We start from the raw sequence: 22,993 nt of genomic DNA, 5'->3' as shown, positions 1-22,993 counted from the left end.
GAGTTTAGGCAGGCACATGGAGGCTCACAACTGCCCATGACTCTAGTTACAGGGAACCCAGAGCTCACACATGGAGACTCCGGTACAGGGGATCCATAGCACAGGAGGTTCCTGACTGCCTGTGACTCCAGTTACAAAGGATTCAACAACATCTCTGGCTTCTACAAACAAACATATGTGTGAAACATACATGCGTGTAAGCAAACACTCATATACATAAAATAAATCTTGTAAAAATAATTATGGTAAAACATAATTCATTTAAAATAATAATGACAACAATACTAGGACTTATCTTAACAATAACACTAATTTAGCGATTAATCAATTTGGTTTAATATTATTAAACTAGAGAAACTGAAATTTTCTTTAGAGAAGGCTACTTGTTGCTAGTTTTCTTGCCTCTCTTTTTCCATCTGCCTCTCTGCCAACCCTCTTTTCTTTCTCCTTGCCTTCTTTCATATCTATTTATTTGTCCATACTTTCATTGTATTATTTTTATTGAGGTTCTACAGCTCATTAATTGAATTACAACGTTTATTACAATATATGTCCTGCCTTCTGTCTTCATAGTCCCCTTGGACAAATGGCACAGGAAAGAAAGTAAGTGTACTAAATTAAATATGGAAATATGGAAATATATAGTATATGGTATAAGACCAAGGCTTTGGAACCTACAGAAGCCATTCTGAATGTCTGGATACCTAGATTAATCAAATCCAGAGGAGTCGATACTACAGCCAGAAATCAGAGTTTCTTCTCAAACTATTCAATCATTTTATTATTTAATACTGGAGATGCACACAAAGCCATCCTTTCCAATTCCAGCTCTGAGAGATGAGGGTAAGACAGAACATGGACTCTCATGTATAGAGAACTCACAAGCCAACGTCTTCATCAGTTTTCTGTTGTACCTTCCCAAAATTGTAAAGATCTGTGCTTGCACCAAACATGGTTAAACAAAATGTTCTTCCTATTCCTTAAAATTAAAAGAACCATCTCCGTCTTTGAAAAACGCAACAAAGACACTATGTTCATAGCAGCCTTATTTATAATAGCCAGAAGCTGGAAGGAAACCAGATGCTCTTCAGCAGAGGAATGGATTCAAAAATTGTGGTACATCTACACAATGGAGTACTACTCAGCTATCAAAAACAATGACTTCATGAAATTCATAAGCAAATGGAACAAACTAGAAAATATCATTCTGAGTGAGGTAACCCAATTACAGAAAAACACATTTGGTATGCATTCATTGGTAAGTGAATATTAGCCCAAAAGTTTGAATTACCCAAAATGCAATCCACAGACCACAGGAAGATCAACAAGAAGGATGATCAAAATCCACATTTTGGACATGCTCCCACTCCTTCTTAAATGGGGAAAAATATCCATAGGAGGGGATATGGAAGCAAAGTTTAGAGCAGTGACTGGAGGAATGGCCATTCAGAGCCTGCCCCACATGTGGCCCATATATATACAGCCACCAAAACTAGATAAGATTGATGAAGCTAAAAAGTGCATGCTGAAAGGAACCGGATATAGATCTCTCCTGAGAGACAGATCCAGAGCTTGTCCAATACAGAGGTCAAAACTAGCAGCAAACTACTGAACTGAGAACAGGACCCCCTTTGGGGGAATTAGAGGAAGGATTGAAAGAACTGAAGGAGCTTGCAACCCCGTAAGAATAACAATACCAACCAACCAGAGCTTCCAGGGACTAAACCACTACTATGCATGAAAAACTATACATGGACTGACCCAGGGCTCCAACTGCATATGTAGAAGAGAATAGCCTTATTTGGGCACCAGAAGAAGGGGAAGCCCTTGATTCTACCAAGATTGGATCCCCCAGTGTAGGGGAATGTTGGGGGGAGGGGGTAAAGGGGATGGATATGGGGAACACCCCTGTGGGGGATGGGGTGGGGATGGGGGCTTATGGGAAAGGGAATACCATTTGAAATGTAAGTAAAGAAGTATATCTAATAAAAAAATCAAAAAAGAAAGAAAAACACCGATCAGATCATGAAAACATCTGACTTATAACTACCTCTACAGTAGAGTACCACTGATACTTACCATAAAATTCAGTTTATGGTCCTTTTCAGTGAAGGCTTTCATGATGCCATCACTGTGCACCTCTTTCTCTCCCTCTTCTGCAGCCGTCACATAATGCAGCTCTACAAGCCTTGGGTTCATGGTTCAGCTGTTCTGGTGGAGCTCCAGCAGAAATATTAGCAATTTTCTCTTCTCCTGACCTATTCTGTCCCTGAGCATTGCACGGTGGTTTTCTTACTACAAGTCTGCCTCTGTTAAACATCATTATCTAAGAAATATAATATCAAAAATTCTTGCCATTGCCTCTTGCCCCAATCATTCACTACATCATTATATTATTACACTTTGATCACAGAAACCATTTGGATTTATGTATTTTCCTGTTTATTTATACTACCTTCTTATTTCCTCCGTAACACAGCTTCCCACAAACTGAATTTGTCTGCCTAAGAATTGGTAGGCTTAAAGCTTTCTGCTGCCTATAGTAACTGAGATGCTGAATTTAGTATATCGGAATACAGAGAAGACACACATAATAGTACATGCTGAGGATCAGAATACAGAGAAGACACACCTAATAGTACATGCTGAGGAACTCAAGTGTGATAGTAGGGGCAGCTATGCAGATTGAGATAAACCCTGCTGGGTGAACCTGTACAGTGACACAGATGTTACAGGGAAGAGTGGGTCAAATTTAATGTAAATGATCTGGAAAGCCTTTTTGAAAGAGGAAAGTCTCCTTAGGAGCGTAAAGACTTTATTGATAATGGGAAAGAGGAACAATTTTTACAGGAGAAGCGAAAAGTCCAAAGAAAATAAGGTCAGGGAAGCAGGGCACTTTTAAGGTGATACTAATTATACAATTCATTATGCAATCAGACATAAGAACCAGAGCTACAGACAGAAGACTGGGGGCAGGTTGAAGTACAGACATTGGAGGAAAGTAAGAAAGGTAATCGTGCCCTTTCAAAGATGCCGCTGCCATGCTAAAGTACAGGGCTATGTTCATATTACAGCTACTGTAAAATCAGATGGAAATAGAAGTTAGGAAGATGACCATCTCACAATCCAGGCCAGGAAACCTGACACTCAGGAAAGAGGAAATTACACTGTGGATTCAGGCGATTTACCAGGAAAGTAACTCTTTGAATATGCGAGATTAGGAGGAAGCAAGGAATAGAATAATTAATATTCTCAGATGAAATGCCTGACAAAAGATGGCTTTTCACACACAGAACTCAAGGGTCCAAAGCAGAGAGTCACTGCCCAGTGAGATGCAGTTCATTCTACTGCTTGGAGAATCCCAGTACATTATAAACGTTTTTTTACACATGTTTTCAAGTTTTATAGGTCTATACTTAGCAATATCATAATTACGAGGTGAATTTAAATTGGAAATGTATTCATTATTCCAACTGTGGTATTAGAAATATGGTAAGGGTCAATTTAATTTTCTATAAATTTTTCAGATCCATTCTCTCATGAAATCCCCCTTTTGCTTTTGTTTCATCCACACTCTCAGAGATCCTTGGTGTTTTTCCCACACAGACACATTTTAGGGTATCAGAGGGAAAGGAGAACTATAGGACATCACCAAACTCTGGAGAATGGATAAGCTAAAACGGAAGGTGCCCACATTGGAGATAACATCAATTCTTAATGCACTGTAGTTGGAACTACATTGCTTGAGGTGGCACAAATGTCAGCCGGTAAATGATAAACTTACATTGATTCAGTGATAAACAGGAATACCAAGACCTCTTTACAAACTGAAAGACAATGTTAAAATAAATATTTGATCATTTTCTGTATTTTCTATTATCTATCAACTCTGTTAAAGAAGACAACTTTTCTTTCATCCTAGATTATTTTACCTGCATTACCTTTAATTATAGAGACAAATGGTGGATGCCCAGGAATTCATAAGTGTGACTATATTTTGTGTTCTGCTATGAATATTAAAACCAATCTCTTTGTCTTAACAGCTTTATAATAAACAATAAGGACACCTTCTTCAGCAACGCTACTCGCAGCAGGATAGTCTATCACATGTTGGAACGTACCAAATATGAAAACGGAATATCAAAAGTGGGTAAGAACATTATTCTACAGACATAGTTTAAAATAGAAAAAGGTTACACACATAAGTGAAGTTTTACCTTTCTCATTCAGTAGGAAACACAACACATTAGAAACAAATTCTGTAAATATTTTGTTTTGTAACTTTCATTAAAATATATTGAGGTCGATATTTTCCAGTTCCGTCCATTTGCCTATGAATTTCATAGTCATTGTTTTTGATAGCTGAGTAATATTCCATTGTGTAGATGTACCACATTTTCTGTATCCATTCCTCTGTTGAAGGGCATCTGGGTTCTTTCCAGCTTCTGGCTATTATAAATGAGGCTGCTATGAACATAGCCACTACCCAAAGACTATACATGGACTGACCCTGGGTTCCAACCTCATAGGTAGCAATGAATAGCCTAGTAAGAGCACCAGTGGAAGGGGAAGTCCTTGGTCCTGCCAAGACTGAACCCCCAGTGAACGTGATTGTTGGGGTGAGGGCGGTAATGGAGGGAGGATATATTCTCAAGTTCTTATTATCACATAAAAATACTGCTCTAAACACCTCTACAACAGTCTCTGATAGGTTCTCATTAAATTATAATTATTTACTAAGCACCTAATGTAATTGTGTTTATACTATGATAAATAATTCCATATTTCAGGTGTACAAATATTCCTTTCATACATATTAATATATAATAACATAGCAAAATTCCTCTTCGGTAAGTTTTCTCAGTACTCGTTTTCAAAAGGAAACTTCACACACATACCTTCACAAAGATGACAAGTCTGACTGTGACATTTTATGATCTTTCCATTTAGCATAAGCAAACATTTTTTGATGCAACAGTTTTTCCTGTCAAATTATGGGAGTAGAAAATTCTTCTTTGGCTAAACTTCACTGTATTCAAAAGCCAATGAAAAGAGTTTTCTTGGTGTATGTTGTCCCAAGAAGTAGCAATTGACCACACAGCACATTGAGATATGGCAGAATGAAACCTGGTGCTGTTAATGCTTGCAAATAATACGACAGGAACACACATAGGCCAAGTACTAGTCTCTTTCCCAGAATTTCTATCCCTGTGGTTGACATGACTGTGGAAGTCATTGAATTACTTTAAGTGTTAAAATAATTTGGTGAACCATGTGAGTTTACATATTCTTTAAAGGAAAACCTTTATTGAAATTGACTCTGATTTTTCATCTCTTTCTAGGTATTCGTAAGCTTATCAATAATGGCTCATACATAGCAGCATTCCCCCCACACGAGGTAATTTTGAAAGATATTTTCCATTTAGAAATAATAAAAGAATTTCATTCTCTGGGACTGTATTAGTTACTTTCTATCGCTGTGCCCAAACACCGTGACAGGTAACATACGGAGGAAAAGGTTTATTTGAGCTTCAGTTTCTAGAGGGCTAGAGTCCATGATGGGTCCAGCACGTGATGGGGACAGCATGGCAGCAAGCAGCAGGGATGGTGACTGGAACAGCAAGAGGAGAGTTCACATCCAAAACAGCAAAAACCAAGCAGAGAAAGGAAGTAGGATGCGGCTGTAAACTCTCCATCCCCAACCACAACGGTGTACTTCCTCCTCTGACACATCTCTTCAATCTCCCCAAATAGCTCAGCCCACTGAAGACCAAGTTTTCAAATGTCTGAGACCACTAGAGACTTCGCTCATTTTAACCATCACAGAGCCTGAACCGTTTCATTCATTTTGTATCTGGGTTCCCACACCTAGAACAGTCCACTGAAACCCCACTACAGTCCCTTAGCTGCACAGTGGCCCATCGGCTCTAAAACATGTCTACAGTTTGCCCCATGGGAGACGTTCCAGGCTCCATAAGAGCAGCTTAACATTCTAGTTACCCTTGCTCCAACACAAAATAACTTGCTTCATCCTGTTTGAAATATATAATCATTCCAAATAAAGCAGGGTCCAGCCTTGTGTTTGTTATTTTAGAATAATTGAAAGTCAAAAAGTCATAATCAAACCATTGATGTATTATCTACCTCATTTCCAGTCAGATTATTGCCTTGCTACAAATTTCAAGAAGCAAGGTGAGGTGGCCCTGAACAACTAAAATAGCTTCCAAAGAACACCTCGGGCCCTCCGATATGCATACTCTTGATTTATTTTTCTTAGACATGAATCACATCTTAAATCACACATTTCACATGTTTACTTTCTTTTCTATTGTTTATTTTGTTTATTTACATTTCAAATATCCTCCTTCCAAGTTTCCCCTCAGAAAACCCCCATTTCACCCCTCCCCCTGCTTCCCAGAGGGTGCTCCCCCACCCACCCAGCCACTCCTGCCCCACTGCCCTAGCATTCCCCTACATTGGGTCATCAAGTCTTCACAGGACCAAGGGTTTCCCCTCCCACTGATGACACACAAGGCCATCCTCTGCTACATATGCCGCTGTAGCCATGGGTTCAGCTTAACATTCTAGTATATCCTTTGGTTTAGTCTCTGAGAGCTCTGGGGGCTCTGGTTGGTTGATATTGTTGTTCTTCCTATGGGATTGCAAACCCCTTCAGCTCCTTCAGTCCTTCCCCTACCTTCCATTGGGGTCCCCGTGTTCGTCTGATAATTGGCAGCAAGCATCCACATTTGTATTAGTAAGTCTAATCATCAAAAGCCATCATTCTTTGATTTATAAAGTTTTAGCAGTGAGCTCAAATGTTAGAATATGGAGAAATTCACAGCTCCCTATCACTATTAGTATATAAAGTGAATTGGAAATGTATTTGTCAATGAGTTAAATGTTTCATATGGATTCTTTCATTTGGAAAAAAACTGTTTCTATTCATACAAACATGTATTTATATTCATATAAACATATGTAATCCAGTTATATAGACAGTTATAAGCATAGGAGCTAAAAGTTAATACTCCTCATGGAATGCCCACTTAGTATAAAAAAAATAGAGGTAAGAGTCATGAGCCATTTGTACACCTTTCATGGGCTGAGTTGCTACATATGTTCCCATGATTATGCAACACAGAATGAAGTAAACATTCTCTCGTTAGATATAAAGGAACACAGCTCAGAAAATTAAACACCATTTCAAATAATGCCACCTAGTAAGTGATAAAGAGTCAGAGAAGCACAACTAAGGAAGTCATTTAGCAAAGGAAGGTTTGGTTCATTCTCTAGGGTACCATAATTTTCTCTGCAAAGTTAGCTTGGGCACCATCAGCTCACTTGAGATTCTTATTAGAAATTCAGCAGCTGTCATTACTGAGTTGATGATGATAGCCCTTTTATTTGTGTATATAAATTATTTGAAAAATAAATAAATGGCACATATACACCAAAATCATAAGAAGCCCCATTAATGAACTGTAAATATACTTTAAAAAAATCGAGAAATAATAAAATGGGCTCAAGAATAGTCTATTGATGTAAATTTCTATTTACTAATGGTAAAAAAGCAATGTTTATAAGGAAGGAAATAAAGTCAATGATATTAAGCTATAGTTCAATAAGGATACTTTAAAATAATACCTTCCTTTGTTACTGATTCTAGATATTAAATGCAATCTCATAATCTTTATTCCTAGTCCAGAGGGATTTTTCTTTCCTTACAAAAAAATGACAACAGCTGAGGAAACATCAAATCATCTTAGTGAGAACTGTCAGAAAAGGGTAAAAGTAATGGGCCAGAGGTGTAGATGTTTGAGAAACACTTTTTCTAAAACACCAGGGAAGTCTATAATTCTTTCAAGGATGATTGGTGAAGGAAGGACTAATCAAATGTATGGTTGGGGACCACTGGCGATGTCTGAGCCTTCAGAAAGGCTCCCAAGTAGGCTGGAGTTATTCCTTTAGCCAATTTCCTGTACAACTCACCACTTTTGACTGTCGAGCTAGAGCAGTGTAGTTGAGGGTAAGTGTATGTTACATAGTGGTATCCCAGGTATCCTAAATATTAGCACCTAAGAAATGTATATATCATTTGACCCTAAGGATAGGTGAATGCCATATATTAGATTTATCGGCAGTGACTGCAAAAGAGTAACAGGTTTACTATTCATCCTTCCATTCAGTATCAGGCAGACAGCAATCTAGTTCCAAAAGCAAATATTCTTCTCCCATGGATATGCTACACTTAAAATCAAGATTCTTTTCTTTCCCGTCTTTAGCTTCTAATCATTAAACCTTAAATACACAAGGTATTTTAGGAAGTATGCCTTGGGTTTGCACCAAATTTTTCTATTTTATTAAATACATAGAGATGGCATGCTCATATGTGATCTCCTTGCCGTCTCTAGACACTTGCAAACCAGAGCTCAAGGAGTCAAGAAAGCTTCATAAGTTCTCAGCCCTAAGGGACCCACAACTGCATGAATACTATATACAAAATTTGGAAAAAGTTACAACTATTTAAAATTTGAAATATCAGATAGAAATTTTCAAAACCATAGGATCAAACACATAGGTGACTCCAAAAGTTATAACACCATGCTTTTAAGTAAACATTTGTTCTCTTTACATCTGTGATTAAAATAAAACTTTTATAAATCTAGTTCACTTCTTAAAGCAGAATGATATACAGTTTCCCAGTTAAAAATTACAAGAATTTTGCCATCAATAGTAATTTTTTAAATTAAAATCCCTGAATTCCAAAGGGTTAAATATATACTCTCATTTATTTAAATAAAATTTTCAAATAACTATCATATTTCCAGTGACAGTAGCATCTATCATTCTAGTGGTGAGTTTGAGTATTTAATCTCTATTGTTTCCATTAAGTGGGGAAATTACCTTCTTAAGGAAACACTAGTCTTTATTCAGCTCAATCTCCAGTAACAATCAATGTTATTGTATCTGTTGCAGGGAGCCTACAAGAGTAGCCTTCCCATCAAAACCCATGGACCTCAGAATAACAGACATCTGTTGTATGAGCGCTGGGCACGCTGGGGAATGTGGTACAAGCATCAACCTCTGGACTTAATCAGGTACTGTAGATGGGTTTGTGGGTAATAAGCAGCAAACTGATCTTTGTCATTTTTCTAGTCTTGAAAAATTTGTATTTGTTATCACAGTGGTGTCAGTTAGGAAACAATCTGCAGAAAAGAAACCATTACATGATTCGTAAAGGGAAGAAACTCAGTGCGTGGTAGTGGGTACAGAGTTATAGAGTATATGTGAATAGACTTTAAGTCTATCAGAGATTGTTAACATCATAAAATGACTAGTACATTTAATGGCAAAAGAGAAATGACATCATTGCACAGTCTAAGTCTCCCCAGGGGTTGGGGAATACCAGGGAAAAGAAAATTGATTCTGGGTTTTGTGTTCCTCCTACCTCAAGTCAATCAATTTCTTTGCTCAACTTCATTGTAAGCATTTTCCAGTGGAGCCAGAACAACTAACTACCTTAAAAACCAAAACAAAGAGAAGCACTCGACAGCTATCAGGGCGGACAGGAAAACAGCCAATATAGCACCTGTGTAGTCTATCATAATTCACAAGTGATTCATTCCAGAAATAGTTGATATTCGTTAATTAGAGATGAATGTGAATGGCAAGAAACATAGAACATGAATGTTTAGTGTAGACACAAATAGTTTCTATTATTTTTTTGACACAACTGTTTTCAATCTATGGATACTTGAATCTGTACACATATATCTTAGTGATAGAAAGGACTGGCTACATTTGTCTTACAAAAGGTACTTTCTTGTGGGTGGTTGCTCTTTATCTAGCTAGCCTTTAGCTCTCTATAATCTATCACCCATCCATCTATCTTCTATTTATTTTTGGACAGCATCTCCCTATGTAATACAGAATGGCCTGTAGCTCACTGTGTAAACAAAGCTAGCTTTGAATTGACAAGCTCTACCTACCTCTGCTGGGATTAAAGGCATATATTACTATGTCTGGCTTCAGTTTTAATTTAGGGATATTTATATTTCATTTTCATAATTGATTTTACTGTAGAAAACATCGTTCCTACAAAAAGCATGAAATACACAGTACTCTTCTAATTCTCTAGCTAATGATGCATCTGTTTAGAAAAAAAGAATTATATTATTAGCCTATATGTGTTGACATTTTGTTTATTAAAAGAATATAAAGAGACAGTAGTTCACATTTGTATCACTCATTGTGTCAGCAGGAAGTAGAACACTGAAGGGAACTTGAAGAGAACTCAGGAAAGAAGACTATAGAGAAATGGGAAGTAGGATCCTGAGAACCAACACATAATGATATACTCGGGGACTAGTAAAAACTAGAAGCAACTATTAAACCGGTTATTAAAAACACAAGAGAAGGAAGGACTTGCAAGAATTAACTAATGTCTAACTATGGAAAGACGTTCCAGATCCAAGCTGTGACACGAGTAGGAAAGCACTTGTAGACAAACCATTACCCAGGAGAAAAGGAGCCACCTATCAGGTCCATCTCAAACCATCGAGCCTGTCTGGAAGCCAGTATTCTTTAAAAGAGTGGATAGGGGCTCACAGAGGTGAGCTCTGTGGGACATACGGTAGTAAATGGAACAAGCGCTTGGAAATACACTGGAGGAATACAGAACAAATGTTATTAGCCGACTGATTACATCCATAATCAAAAATTACTTTGACTCTTAATGCTGTCAGCCATGACAAATTCCATCATTCAAATATATACATGTAGAAAGGTTATTGTTTTGGAGACTTATGGATACAATATCATGATATATGCTGGCTCACAAAACATATTTATTAGAAACCATGATGATGGCTTTTGAGAAGCGTTTCAGTGGGAGTTACTATTCCCATCTACAGACAGCATCGCTATTGTTGTGTCAGGTAATTTAGGCCGACATTGTGTGTTTTGAATAAATGGAGTCTCTATCACTAACATCTCAGTATCCAACTACTGTTTGATTGTTCACAGAGAAAGGTAATTTTCCTGGAAAAACATGTGTTAGTTGAAGTAGCTAAGCAATGATGTGTCATGAGATATACACCAGAGAAAGATGAGGTAATAAAGAAGTGCATGTGACATGTTAATAGAAATTACTTCTTAGGAACTTAGTTGTTTTTAAGGCACTGGTGTACAAGAGATTCAGGAAAACTATATAAGCTTGTGCATACATTTTGTACAATTTTCCAGGACTTTTAATTGTTGTTAAATTGTTCATGGCTATTCGTGATGAGAGAAGAATGGTGTGTGACAGTTGGTTGTTTTTTATCATAGCTGATGGGCAAATATGGTATAGTCATGCTCAGTAAGGAAATGCCTTAATGTTTGTATAAAAGACAAAGGCTGTCAAATCATCTACTTTTTTTATTAAGGAACACTCATTTCTGGAGATAGGTTTATATTGAAATCCTATTTTAAAATTGATTTAAGGACTTAATAGCTAACACTTATTTAGTTTCCTCTAATTTCCCATAGAAACTATTTGAAATCCAAAGGCGTACTTTCAAAAACCATCAGTTGCAAAAAAACAGTGGTGTGACATTCCCAAGCACTTTAACAATAGATATCAGAGGTATTTAAATGTTAAAAAGGAAAGTTGTTGAATTGAATGGCTATTTTTTTAAATCAGAGATACCAGGGTTTACTTTGAGATAAAAGTTATTTCAGCAGGCGACAGATCATCAACTGATATGTCACACGGTAACTTAAAATAAAAGAGACAAAAGGAAAATGCCTTAGTTGAGCAGGAATGGGGAACTTCTGTAGTAGTGGCCCCTTTTCTCTTTCTTCCTCAGGATTTTGTGTACTTCTATGGAAGATGGTTGAAAATACCAGTGTTCTACTGCAAGTTCACTTGTGGCCTTCTTTCTTTGTCTGCAGCTAGGTTCCTCATCTCCTGCCACACAATGAAATGTACTTTGGCTTGGATCCTATTGTAGTCTAATAATATTGCTCATGCTAAGCTTCAACACAATATTAGTCAATGTATTAGTGTGTTATGGGCAGAGAAGTCCCTGCAGCCCATTGCCCCCCATATTATAAAGATCCCCATCATTCATAAGCAGAGCATAAATATTTGTTAATAAAAATAATAACGGGGCTGGGGATTTAGCTCAGTGGTAGAGAGCTTACCTAGGAAGCGCAAGGCCCTGGGTTCGGTCCCCAGCTCCGAAAAGAAGAACCAAAAAATAATAATAATAACTGAACTTTCTTCCCAGCAACAAACACTGTAAATTAGCAACCTTTAACACCATAGCTGGAGTGGGGAGAGGTGGGGTTGGGAGGGCAAGTTATATAACCAGTATTAGAATATGGAGACCTCACAGTAGTAGGAAAATCAAGGAATGTAAAATTGATTCTCACAGTTCTTTATAAACTATGCAACTGTAGAGAGCAGCATTGAAATGGGTGAAGGAAGAACAATTGAGTAGATCTTATATCTGCCTCATTAATTAATCTGCCACTCCCATGTCAACTGAAGACAAATAATGTGTACTCATCCCTTTGGCTTCTTTTGCTTTTCTATTAGTGGCTGCTAGTGAAGCAATGCATAGCTCAACCTTTGAGAAGCTTAACCTGTTTAGAGGTGATGAGAAACTGAGAAATAAAGGAGAGTTATTAGAAAGCTCCATGACTGATGACAGTAATTAGGGCATGGTTCAGAGCAGTGTGAGAAAAACAGCAGCATACCATACTAGGGTTGGAGAGTGAGTCATAGTAAAGAAAAAAAACCTATGTCAATTACAGGAGGAAAGACGTTTAATTTTAATTAGTGACCAGTGATAATCAAAGACAACATGCTTCAGACAAGCAGGATATGGCTTTGGTGGAAGAAGAAAAGATTTAACACTGCAGACTATAGCATGAACATGTCAGACTAGATGTGCCAATGGGGATCCATTTAACCTAAGCAAAAATTCCAATCAAAGGGTCAAATGACCCCTTTTCCTTTTTATTTCTCAAAACATAACTTTGCTAGAGACTAAAAAGTCACACTATTAGGAGGGTGGAGAAAGGCAAGGATTGGGTTATGAAAAACCATTTTAAGAAAGTTGGAATTGAAGTAGATACTGGTGAAAATTGATTTTCTGTTGTCCCTATACTGACCAAGTTTACAGAAAAACATCGTTGTCAAAATGAGATTCATATAACAGCCAGGAGTGTATTGCTGACCAGCACCTGGACTGGTAGCCTCTGATTTCCTCTGAAACTCTCACTGCTTGTGGTATCGGAGATTGTCATGTCATTTATAGCACATTAATTCAAACTGAAGACTGACTTTCTGTGCAGGCTGTACTTTGGTGAGAAGATTGGCTTATACTTTGCCTGGCTGGGATGGTATACTGGAATGCTGATTCCTGCTGCAGTGGTCGGCCTATGTGTTTTCTTCTACGGATTAGTTACAATGAATGAAAGTCAAGTAAGGTGAGCTATGATGAGACTTCTCTGAAGTATTTGACTTGCGTTGTGAAAGGGCAAATGCCTGTGAATGGTGGAGGTACATAATAGTTCTGCTGTGTGTGTTTCATTTTGTTTGTAGTCTGTCAGAAGATCTATTAAAATGCCATTTTGATAGTTTTCTATGCAAATTCTTTTGGATATGATCCAAGAGTTCTTATCACTTTGCTAAAGTTATTTTTTCCAGTATGCATTACATAATCTAAAAATATCATCAAAGTGCAATTTGACTAGTCAATCTTACATCACAAAAGTGATTATCTTTTAAAATAGAGACATAATATTAGAAATAGGATAGAATTATTCTTTAAAAATAATGCATTATTTTTCATCATTGAATTTAATTCTATGTGTTCAATTCACATGCAATTTAACTCTATATGATCAAATTCAAGATACAAAGAATCCCCATGGGGGCTCAGGAGTTAACAGCCTTACTCTTTTCAGAGGGCCTGAATGGTTCAACCACGTGTAACTCCATCTCCAGTGTATCTGATGCCTTCTTCTGGCCTCCAATGAAAACAATCTTGAAATATGCAAAAAAAGAATAGAACTATGAAAAATGGTAATAGATGTACTGATTCTGTTAATTTGGTACCAGTGGGGGATCTAGGTTCTTTTACAGTTCTTTTATATGAAATAAATATTTTTTTAGTACAAGGAGTATTTTAAAGGCATCAACAAAGTCTTCATTCTGTGCCTTTGGGTGTTATATTACCACTACTTCAGTCACAGTATAATTAAGATCTTGTTAGACTTTCTATTCTAAACCAAGATAAGCCGCACTGAATATCTTGACTTGCAGTATTTTGAAACTGAAATTTTCCATTCAAGGTGCCAGACATGGTTGAGTCCTGTCTGTTATCTTCGTGGGCAGGCAGGAAGAGACTGAGTTCTGTTTTGTGTTGATTCATACTAGTCTCTTATTAAGATCCTTTCTGTTTGTTACAAACTAGTGAAATGACAAACAGCTAGAGATATGGGTCCATTTATTATGGATCTACAAGATATAGACAACCAAAATGCAGTCATATTTCTTTTTGTGTGTGTTTGCCTTTGATTGAAAATACTTTTTTCTCACATGTCTTGATTACAATTTCCCCTCTTTACTCCTCCATGGTCCTCCCCACCTCCTTCTCCTCTGATCCATCCACTTCCTCGTTAGGAAATAAGCAGGCTTCTAAGGGCTAATATAATATAATAATATAGAACAAAAGCTAATATAATAAGACAATATGAAACAAGCAAAAACAGGAGGAACAAGGAAAAACATCTCAGGATTGATCCTGCTGTTCCATAGAGAATGATTTTGTTATTTGTTTTTGCTCTTGTTGTTTGGTGACTTTCATCCTCTTTAAATCCTCAATTCTTTTCCTCTCCTCTCCACACTGTTGTCCGTGACCCATGGGGAGGGATTTGTTAGAGATACTCCTCTTAGGTCTGAGTGCTCCAAGGCTTCTCACTCTGCATATTGTCCAGCTGATGGCCTCTCTGTGTCTGTTCCCATCTCCTGTAGAAGGAAATTTCTCTGGTGAAGGCTGAGCAAGGTACTGACCTGTGAGCACAGCAGAGTATCATTCGAAGTCTGGGAGGGGATAGGGAGGCAAAGTTTAGAACAGAGGCTGAAGGAAGGCCCATTCAGAGCCTGCCCCACATGTGGCCCACACATATACAGCCACCAAACTAGATAAGATGGATGAAGCAAAGAAGTGCAGGCCGACAAGAACCAGATGTAGATCTCTCCTGAGAGACACAGCCAGAATACGGCAAATACATAGGCGAATGCCAGCAGCAAACCACTGAACTGAGAATAGGACCCCCATTGAAGGAATCAGAGAAAGGACTGGAAGAGCTTGAAGGGGCTCGAGACCCCATATGAACAACAATGCCAACCAACTAGAGCTTCCAGGGACTAAGCCACTACCTAAAGACTATACATGGACTGACCCTGGACTCTGACCTCATAGGTAGCAATGAATAGCCTAGTAAGAGCACCAGTGGAAGGGGGAGCCCATAGTCCTGCCAAGACTGAACCCCCAGTGAACTAGACTGTTGGGGGGGGCGGTAATGGGGAGAGTATTGGGAGGGGAACACCCATATAGAATGGGAAGGGGAGGGTTAGGGGGATGTTGGCATGGAAACCGGGAAAGGGAATAACATATGAAATGTAAATAAGAAATACCCAATTTAATAAAGATGGGGGGAAAAAGGAAGTCGTTTGATTGCTGCTTCATCCTTTATTTTTTCTCCAAGAACAGTAATATTTTGTCCCTGGGCTATCATATTTCAAGTGTTTCTCACCCAAGAAGTGTTGGGTATGGGTTCCATCTCATGGAATAGGCCCTAAGTCAAATCAGATAGTTGGTTAGTCCCACCAGCTTCATGCCACATTGCCCTAACATGTGCAGGCAGAATACCATTGTGAATCAAACGCTTTGTGGTTGGGTCCATATTTACTTTTCTCTTTGGATAGCATGTGAGTACCTTCCTGTACGAAAAACCCTTATTGGTGTAAGGACTTCTATGTAGGCATCACCTTGATTTCTGCATGTTCACGGAGTTGTATAGGTATTGCATTCAACAATGGAGTCTTACTGTCAGATTATGCAAAGAAGTCTATTGTCTTGGCAACAGACTGGGCTGTTTTGGGATTCCAATGGAACCACTTTTGCCAACAACATAATTTGATGTAACCTAATCCCAGTACTGGAAGGATCATTTGGTGACAAGAGATATACATATGCCACCAAGTTATTTGGTTATTTCATTTAGGTTGCCTTTATATATGTAATAAATATCCATACTACAACTCAAATGACTCTTTTTATTGGATTTTTTTACTTAAATTTCAAATGTTATTCCCTTTCCCAATTTCCCATCCATAAGCCCCCTATCCTGTCTCCCTCCCCCTCCACCTTCTCCCCACTTAACCCCCCATTTCAGCACCCTAACTATATATATATATATTATACACACACACACATATGTGTATGTTACTATATTACTATGCATTCTGTTTCTATTTCCTATCTGTCCCTTAAATCATACTTAACCCCTGTGTTTCTACAGATTATACTTGGTTATCATTGACTTAACAGCTTGTTTTCACATATAAGTGAATACATACTATATTTGCCCTTCTGCATCTGGGTTACTTCACTCAAGATGATTTTTTACAGTTCAATCTATTTACTGCAGTTTTGATTATTTCATTTTTATAATGACTGAGTAATATTCCATTATATAAATATACCACACTTTTCTTATAGTTTCTTATATTGAGAGACATCTTGATATTGTTTCTGATTTCTGATTATTATGAATAGAGTAGCAATGAACATGATTAAGTAAATGTCTCTGTAGCAGGATGAAGTATCCTTTGAATATATGACCAAGAATGGTATAGGTGGATAGTGAAGTAGATTCCCATCTTTCTAAGGAACTACCACACTAATTTCCATAATGACTGTTCAATTTTTCTCTCCCACCAGCAACAAATAAGTGTTCCCCTTACTCCATACCCTCTTCAGCATGATTTTTCATTTGTTTTATTTATCTTAGCCATTCTGATATGTTTAAGATGATGTCTCAAATAAGTTTTGATTTTTGTTTCCTCATTACAAAGGATTTTAACCATTTCTTTAAGTGTTTCAAAGCTATCGAGTTCCCTTTATTGAGAATTCTCTCTTTAGACCTATACTCCATTTTATAATTGAGTTAATTATTTTCAGGATATTTACTTTTTTGTTTTATTATATATTTTGAGTATTAACCCCTTATCACATGAGGAGTTGGTGAAACTCTTTCCCTGTTTTATGGCTTGCTGCTTTGTTTGAAGGACAGTGTCCTTTCTTGTGCTTCTCATTTCTCACAGTGCCATTTATTAAATGTTGATCTTAGTTTTTGTACTAACAGTGTCAGTACAAAAAGTCATCCCCTGTTCTAGGCTAGTCTTACTTTCTTTTCCACCAGTTTCAATGTATTTGGTTTTATTTTGAAAGCTTTGAACCATTTGGAGTTGAGTATTGTAGGGTGTCAGGTATGGATGTATTTGTAATCTTGTATGAGTTTAACTGTGCTAGATACATCCCATAAATGAAATAGTGCAGTGCTTCTATGATTGGCTCAGTTCACCATCTAAAATGTATTTCAGGTGCAGCCATGTTGCATATTTGACAGAATTTCTTCTCTAGGGCCAAATAATACTGTATTGTATATATATGCAATACATATAATGTTTTTATCCATTCATTGATACATAGAAATTTGGTTTCTTTAAATATCTTTAGCACAATTAAAAATTATTCAGACAAGCTAGGAGCATTAGAGAACTATGGGATATTAGAGTCAAAGGCTGGACTCTTACAGCCCCTTAATGGAGGCTTCACCATCCATCTTCAATTAAAAAGACAATAATGGTGATAAGAGAAAGAGAAGATGGACACAGTAGGATGAGGAATAAAGAGATCTGGTGATTCCAAGTTCATCTTCACAGGACTTAGAAAAAGTTTAGGTTGAAATAGAAGGCAAGAAATCAGTACACAAAAGTAAACAATTCTGGCCAAGATTCCTTCAATCAGTAAGTCATCACTATTCCAGTGCTAGTATGTCGTAAGAGGTAGTACTGTAAGTTGTTAAATGGTTAATCATTGAAGGTACAGATTCACCCTGACAAATAATGCAAGAGATGATATGTCCTGAGAACCTGGAATTCAGCCTGGAATTTAAGGTAATTAAAAAGACAAGATTACCTTTCACTGCTGTGTCTGCAGCCATGAGTATGCTCAGGCTACAGAAGAGGCTGGCCTCTCGTGTCCTCCGCTGTGGTAAAAAGAAAGTCTGGTTGGACCCCAGTGAAACCAACAAAATCGCCAATGCCAACTCCCGTCAGCAGATCAAGAAGCTGATCAAAGATGCCTGATCATCCGGAAGCCTGTGACTGTCCATTCCCGGGCTCCATGCTGGAAGAACACCTTGACCCGATGGAAGGGCAGGCATATGGGCATAGGGAAGCAGAAGGGTACTGCCAACGTTCGGATGCCCAAGAAGGTGACCTGGTTGAGAAGGATGAGGATCCTGCGCCGCCTTCTGGGGAGATACAGGGAATCTAAGAAGACTGACCGCCATATGTATCACAGCCTGTACCTGAAGGTCAAAGGGAATGTGTTCAAAAACAAGTGGATTCTCATGGAGCACATCCACAAACTGAAGGCAGACAAGGCCCGCAAGAAGCTACTGACTGACCAGGCTACTGACTGACCAGGCTAAGGCTCACAAACCTAAGACCAAGGAAACACGAAAGCACCGGGAGGAGAGCCTCCAAGCCAAGAAAGAGGAGATCATCAAGACTCTGTCCAAGGAGAAAGAGACCAAGAAGTGAAGCTTCCCTCATGTCTGTACATAGTGACCAGGCTGTGGCCTCACGTGGATCAGTCATTAAAATAAAACAAGCCTTTGTCCTTGTCAAAAAAGAAAAAAAAAGGACAAGATTAAGGACAACGATTTATCTCTGTACCTTCCAAAAAGTACAGACACAGGATGAAGAGAGAAATGCAAACCTTGCATCTGACTTTTGGTTGCCACACACAGTAAGGATTGAATGATTCTTTTAGTAAATCAGCTTCTAAGCAATGCTTTCACTGTGTCTTTGACAATCCTGATTGCATTTCTTTCTGTAATATATTCAGAGATAGGATTACAGGATCATATGGGAGCATTTAAAACTTCTTTTTATAGAAGTTTTAAACTTCCCTCATAGATTGCTTTCTGAGCAGTTTCTCCTCCCTACTTCCCTCCCAGGACCTCCTCGGACCTGCCCTATCTACCTCATCTACTCCTACTCTATTTCCCTTCAGAAAAGAGCAGACCTTCCAAAGATATCTACTAAATCTGGCATGTTAATAAGTTTCAATAAGGCTGGAAAAGGCAACCCAGTAGGAGAAAAAGGGGTCCCAAAAGCAGGAATTAGAAACTTTGTGAAGCATTTTTACCATTTCTCATAAGAACACAACATTTAAGACTAATTGTATACAACAGTTTCAGTATTTCCACATATTGAATGATATTTATTTTCAGTCTTCTTATCAAATGCTCTATCAGTTCAGGCTGGAGATAAATCTCAGTTTTTAAAGATTACTTTATATAATCAAGACCCTAGGTTCAATGACAAGAAACCTCCTCAACTTCTCAATAAAAAGAATAAAATTCAGTCTTAATCCTAATGGTTTTGACTTACAGTTGCTTGTTTAGATCATATTCTAAAAACGATGCTTTCTCCATGCTAAAATGCTATCAGGCCCATACTCGTTCCATTTCTGTGTTTATCCCTTTGCTACATTATGTTCATCACCCAGCAGATATTCCCTGTTCTCTGTTGTGTCCTGAATTGAATCACTAGGACATAGCACTAAAGCGGTAGGCTCAAACATCTACCCCAAATGGGATGAACATTGTTCTTTCTTTAATTGGTAGTGATTGTTATTTCTTTGAAATTAGCCTTTTCTCTGCAAATTTAGCATAAATATAAAAATTAAAAAAAAAACTATTTCAGTGACAGTGTAGAATTGTCCAGCTCTGGAAAAGAAGTAATGATATATTCATGATGGGACCTCCTTCGCCATCCTCTAGAAGCTAAGTAAAATAAAACAACTTTGTGATACACAAATCCACCATTTCCAGGAAAGAGGAGTTTGTCAAAAACTATTCTTTTCAATCTGATGAAATGGCTTGGTGTGTAAAGGGAGCTGAGCCTAAATACTGGAATTTCATGCCTGGAACCCACATAGGGAAGGGGAAAACCAGTTCTATAAGGTGTCGTCTGACATGCATCGTTTTCAAACACACACACACACACACACACACACACACACACACACAAGTAAATAAAATATGATACTTTAAAAATCAATATTAATTATTCCATAGGGCATGATTGCATATGTCTGTAATCCCAGCACTGGGAAGTGGAAGCAGCAGGATTGGCAGTTCCAAACCAGTCTCAGGCTAAACAGGAGGCTGAAGCCAGCCTGAGCTCAATGAAACCAGTCTGATGAAACAAACAAAAATGTTTAGTATTTTTTATGCAATGTATCAAATTAGGCTTTGAGAAAATAACAGAAACTGAAATGATTCAGTTTATGATTAGTAGAGTAAAATAAAACCCCTTATAAATGATTTAAATTTTAGATATGGTAACTTGATAATAAAGGGTTTCTTTCACAGCAAAGTAAAAAAAGATGATGTATTACAGACCAACCCTAAACTTTTACTTTGTAAGAGATTCCAATACAGGTTGAATTTTGAGGCATTTGTGAAATACAAATGAGCTAGTATTGATCCATTTTAATTAAAATTTTCTTCAAGAACTATTTAAATTTTTCTTGTTTTTAAAGGTTGTAGAATTACTAAAAGGATATACTGTGTTCTTTTGCTTTTGATCCTAAAAATATGTATTTACTGATGTACTCCTACTTTACATAAACATCCTAATTGCTAAAAAACAAACAAGGAAGTACAGTGTGGTGCATGGCGTGCATTGTATTAGCATCATCCATTCCTCGGTTTGGTGGGCAGATTCTCCTCAATTTGAAATGAATTTGACCTGTTTCAATTGTGTTATAATTAATGGAACTACTAATCTATTATCAGAAAATTCCTCACGTTCCCCTGGTATCCTTCTGAGCTCTTTGCTCTTGAGCATGACCTTGAACCAACCACAGAAGCTGAATATGAGCTTGTCTTTCCTATGCTAAGCAGACATAATTGGCATTGCCTGCGATTGGTGAAGACTCAGCAGGTCAAGTCTCATCAATTGCTCTTTTTCTTGAAGCACTGCCAACTACTTACGCCCACTTTGAATTGGGGTTGTAAAGATCTTGTGTTCAAATACACATTTTTTTTTTGGCTTTGACTACATACACTTTCTTAGAGCAGCAAATATACTGCAAACTTTGCCAATAATGTTTAAATTAAGTTTCATTTCAAAATATGTTTTCCAAAGCTTTTAAATTCTTTTCAACATTTTAAAAGCAGATGCAGGGGTTGAGGATTTAGCTCAGTAGTAGAGCGCTTGCCTAGCAAGCACAAGGCCCTGGGTTTGGTCCCCAGCTCCGAAAAAAAGAAAACGAAAAAAAAAAAAGCAGATGCATTTAAAAAACAATTTACTAGAAAACCGCAAAGTTAGGAGTAACCATAGATAGCAAATAAAATAACAAAGCACTCTAAAATGATGGTGCGAACTCTAAGTAGATAAAGCTTTTTGGAGGTTGACAAGGATTCCTTCCTCTTATCAGAAAGAGATTTATAACATCCATTGGATTATTTAGTGGGCATGCAATGAAAGGATTAATTCATAAAATCACATTCTAATTGAAATTATATATACATGGAGACTATGCTATATTATCATGACAGGGTTATCAAGAAGCACCCTCTCCCTCTCCTCCCCCCCCCCTTTCTCTCTTTCTCTTTCTCTCCCCACCCCCACCTCTCTCTTTCCCTCTCTCTCTCTCACACACACACACAATCATGAGAAACACAGCAGATAGACAGAAAGACAGAAAGACAGAGATCCTTTCATTCTTAGAGAACATTGAGTATAAGATTATGTACTGAAGTGTAAGTTATGGAGTTACGTAGCAGTAGGCTTGAGAAGTCAGAATGGTTAGTTATGGCTCTATATTGGCCCGTTCTAAGATGGTAAAATTACTGAATTCTTCAGAGATGTGCTACCTAAGGTAATTCTGAGTGTCATGAGAGACCATGGATCAAAATGTCTTTATTTTAAAATAAAGTATTATACAAGTTAGTATATGACCTATTATTATATTATTTTGGCAGTATTTCTAAAATTAAAGAAACAAACAAAAACCTTTCTATCAGAAGTATTCTAACATAGTTACGTGGAAGGCATCATCCAACTCTATCCTGATTATTTTCCATTTCTTCCTTGTTCCTCTGCATTGCTGCTCCCAGTACTATATTTGGTGGGGATGAAACAGGGTTTCATATGTTTTTTCCCCCTTTGATTTTTTAAGCCAAGAAATTTGTAAAGCCACCGAAGTCTTCATGTGCCCTCTGTGTGACAAGAATTGCTCACTGCAGAGACTCAACGACAGCTGCATCTATGCCAAGGTGAGTGGGGACCACCATAGTCTCTATCCTGAGCTCCCAACTTTCTAAGAATTAGACAGTAAAGTTCCCCGGTAAATTGTTTTTCTGGCAAAATTTATTGTCTTGAAAAATTTCAACATTATTAGTGTCATTCACACACACACACACACACACACACACACACACATTTGGTAATTTAGAATCAGTTAATCAAGGATAAAACGTAGAAATCTACCTGTTGAGCCAATCCATCTGTGTTTATGATTCTGAGGAGCACATTTAAGATGATTGTGTAGGTGAGCACTAAACAAAGTTCCTATGTTTGTGTTTGGTGTTTGGTGTATGTTGCATCCAGATATAATGAATA

General features: G+C 37.6%; 1 protein-coding gene and 1 pseudogene across 2 annotated transcripts in view; both read left to right on the top strand.

Annotated features, from left to right (window-relative positions):
- Positions 1 to 22,993, top strand: part of Ano3 (anoctamin 3) — a 314,454-nt gene that overhangs the window by 214,680 nt on the left and 76,781 nt on the right. For both annotated transcript variants that reach the window (XM_039106460.2, XM_039106461.2), the window contains 5 exons: positions 4,044 to 4,150; positions 5,343 to 5,398; positions 8,980 to 9,101; positions 13,348 to 13,482; positions 22,551 to 22,647. In XM_039106460.2, the coding sequence (XP_038962388.1) occupies positions 4,044 to 4,150; positions 5,343 to 5,398; positions 8,980 to 9,101; positions 13,348 to 13,482; positions 22,551 to 22,647 (517 nt within the window). The remainder of the gene's footprint in view (positions 1 to 4,043; positions 4,151 to 5,342; positions 5,399 to 8,979; positions 9,102 to 13,347; positions 13,483 to 22,550; positions 22,648 to 22,993) is intronic.
- Rpl19-ps1 (ribosomal protein L19, pseudogene 1) lies at positions 15,679 to 22,544 on the top strand (annotated as a pseudogene).

This window comes from Rattus norvegicus, chromosome 3 (assembly GCF_036323735.1).
Source record: "Rattus norvegicus strain BN/NHsdMcwi chromosome 3, GRCr8, whole genome shotgun sequence".
Classification (NCBI taxonomy): Eukaryota; Metazoa; Chordata; class Mammalia; order Rodentia; family Muridae; genus Rattus; species Rattus norvegicus.
Note: the sequence above shows the minus strand (reverse complement) of the source record. Positions and strands in the feature narration are given on the sequence as shown.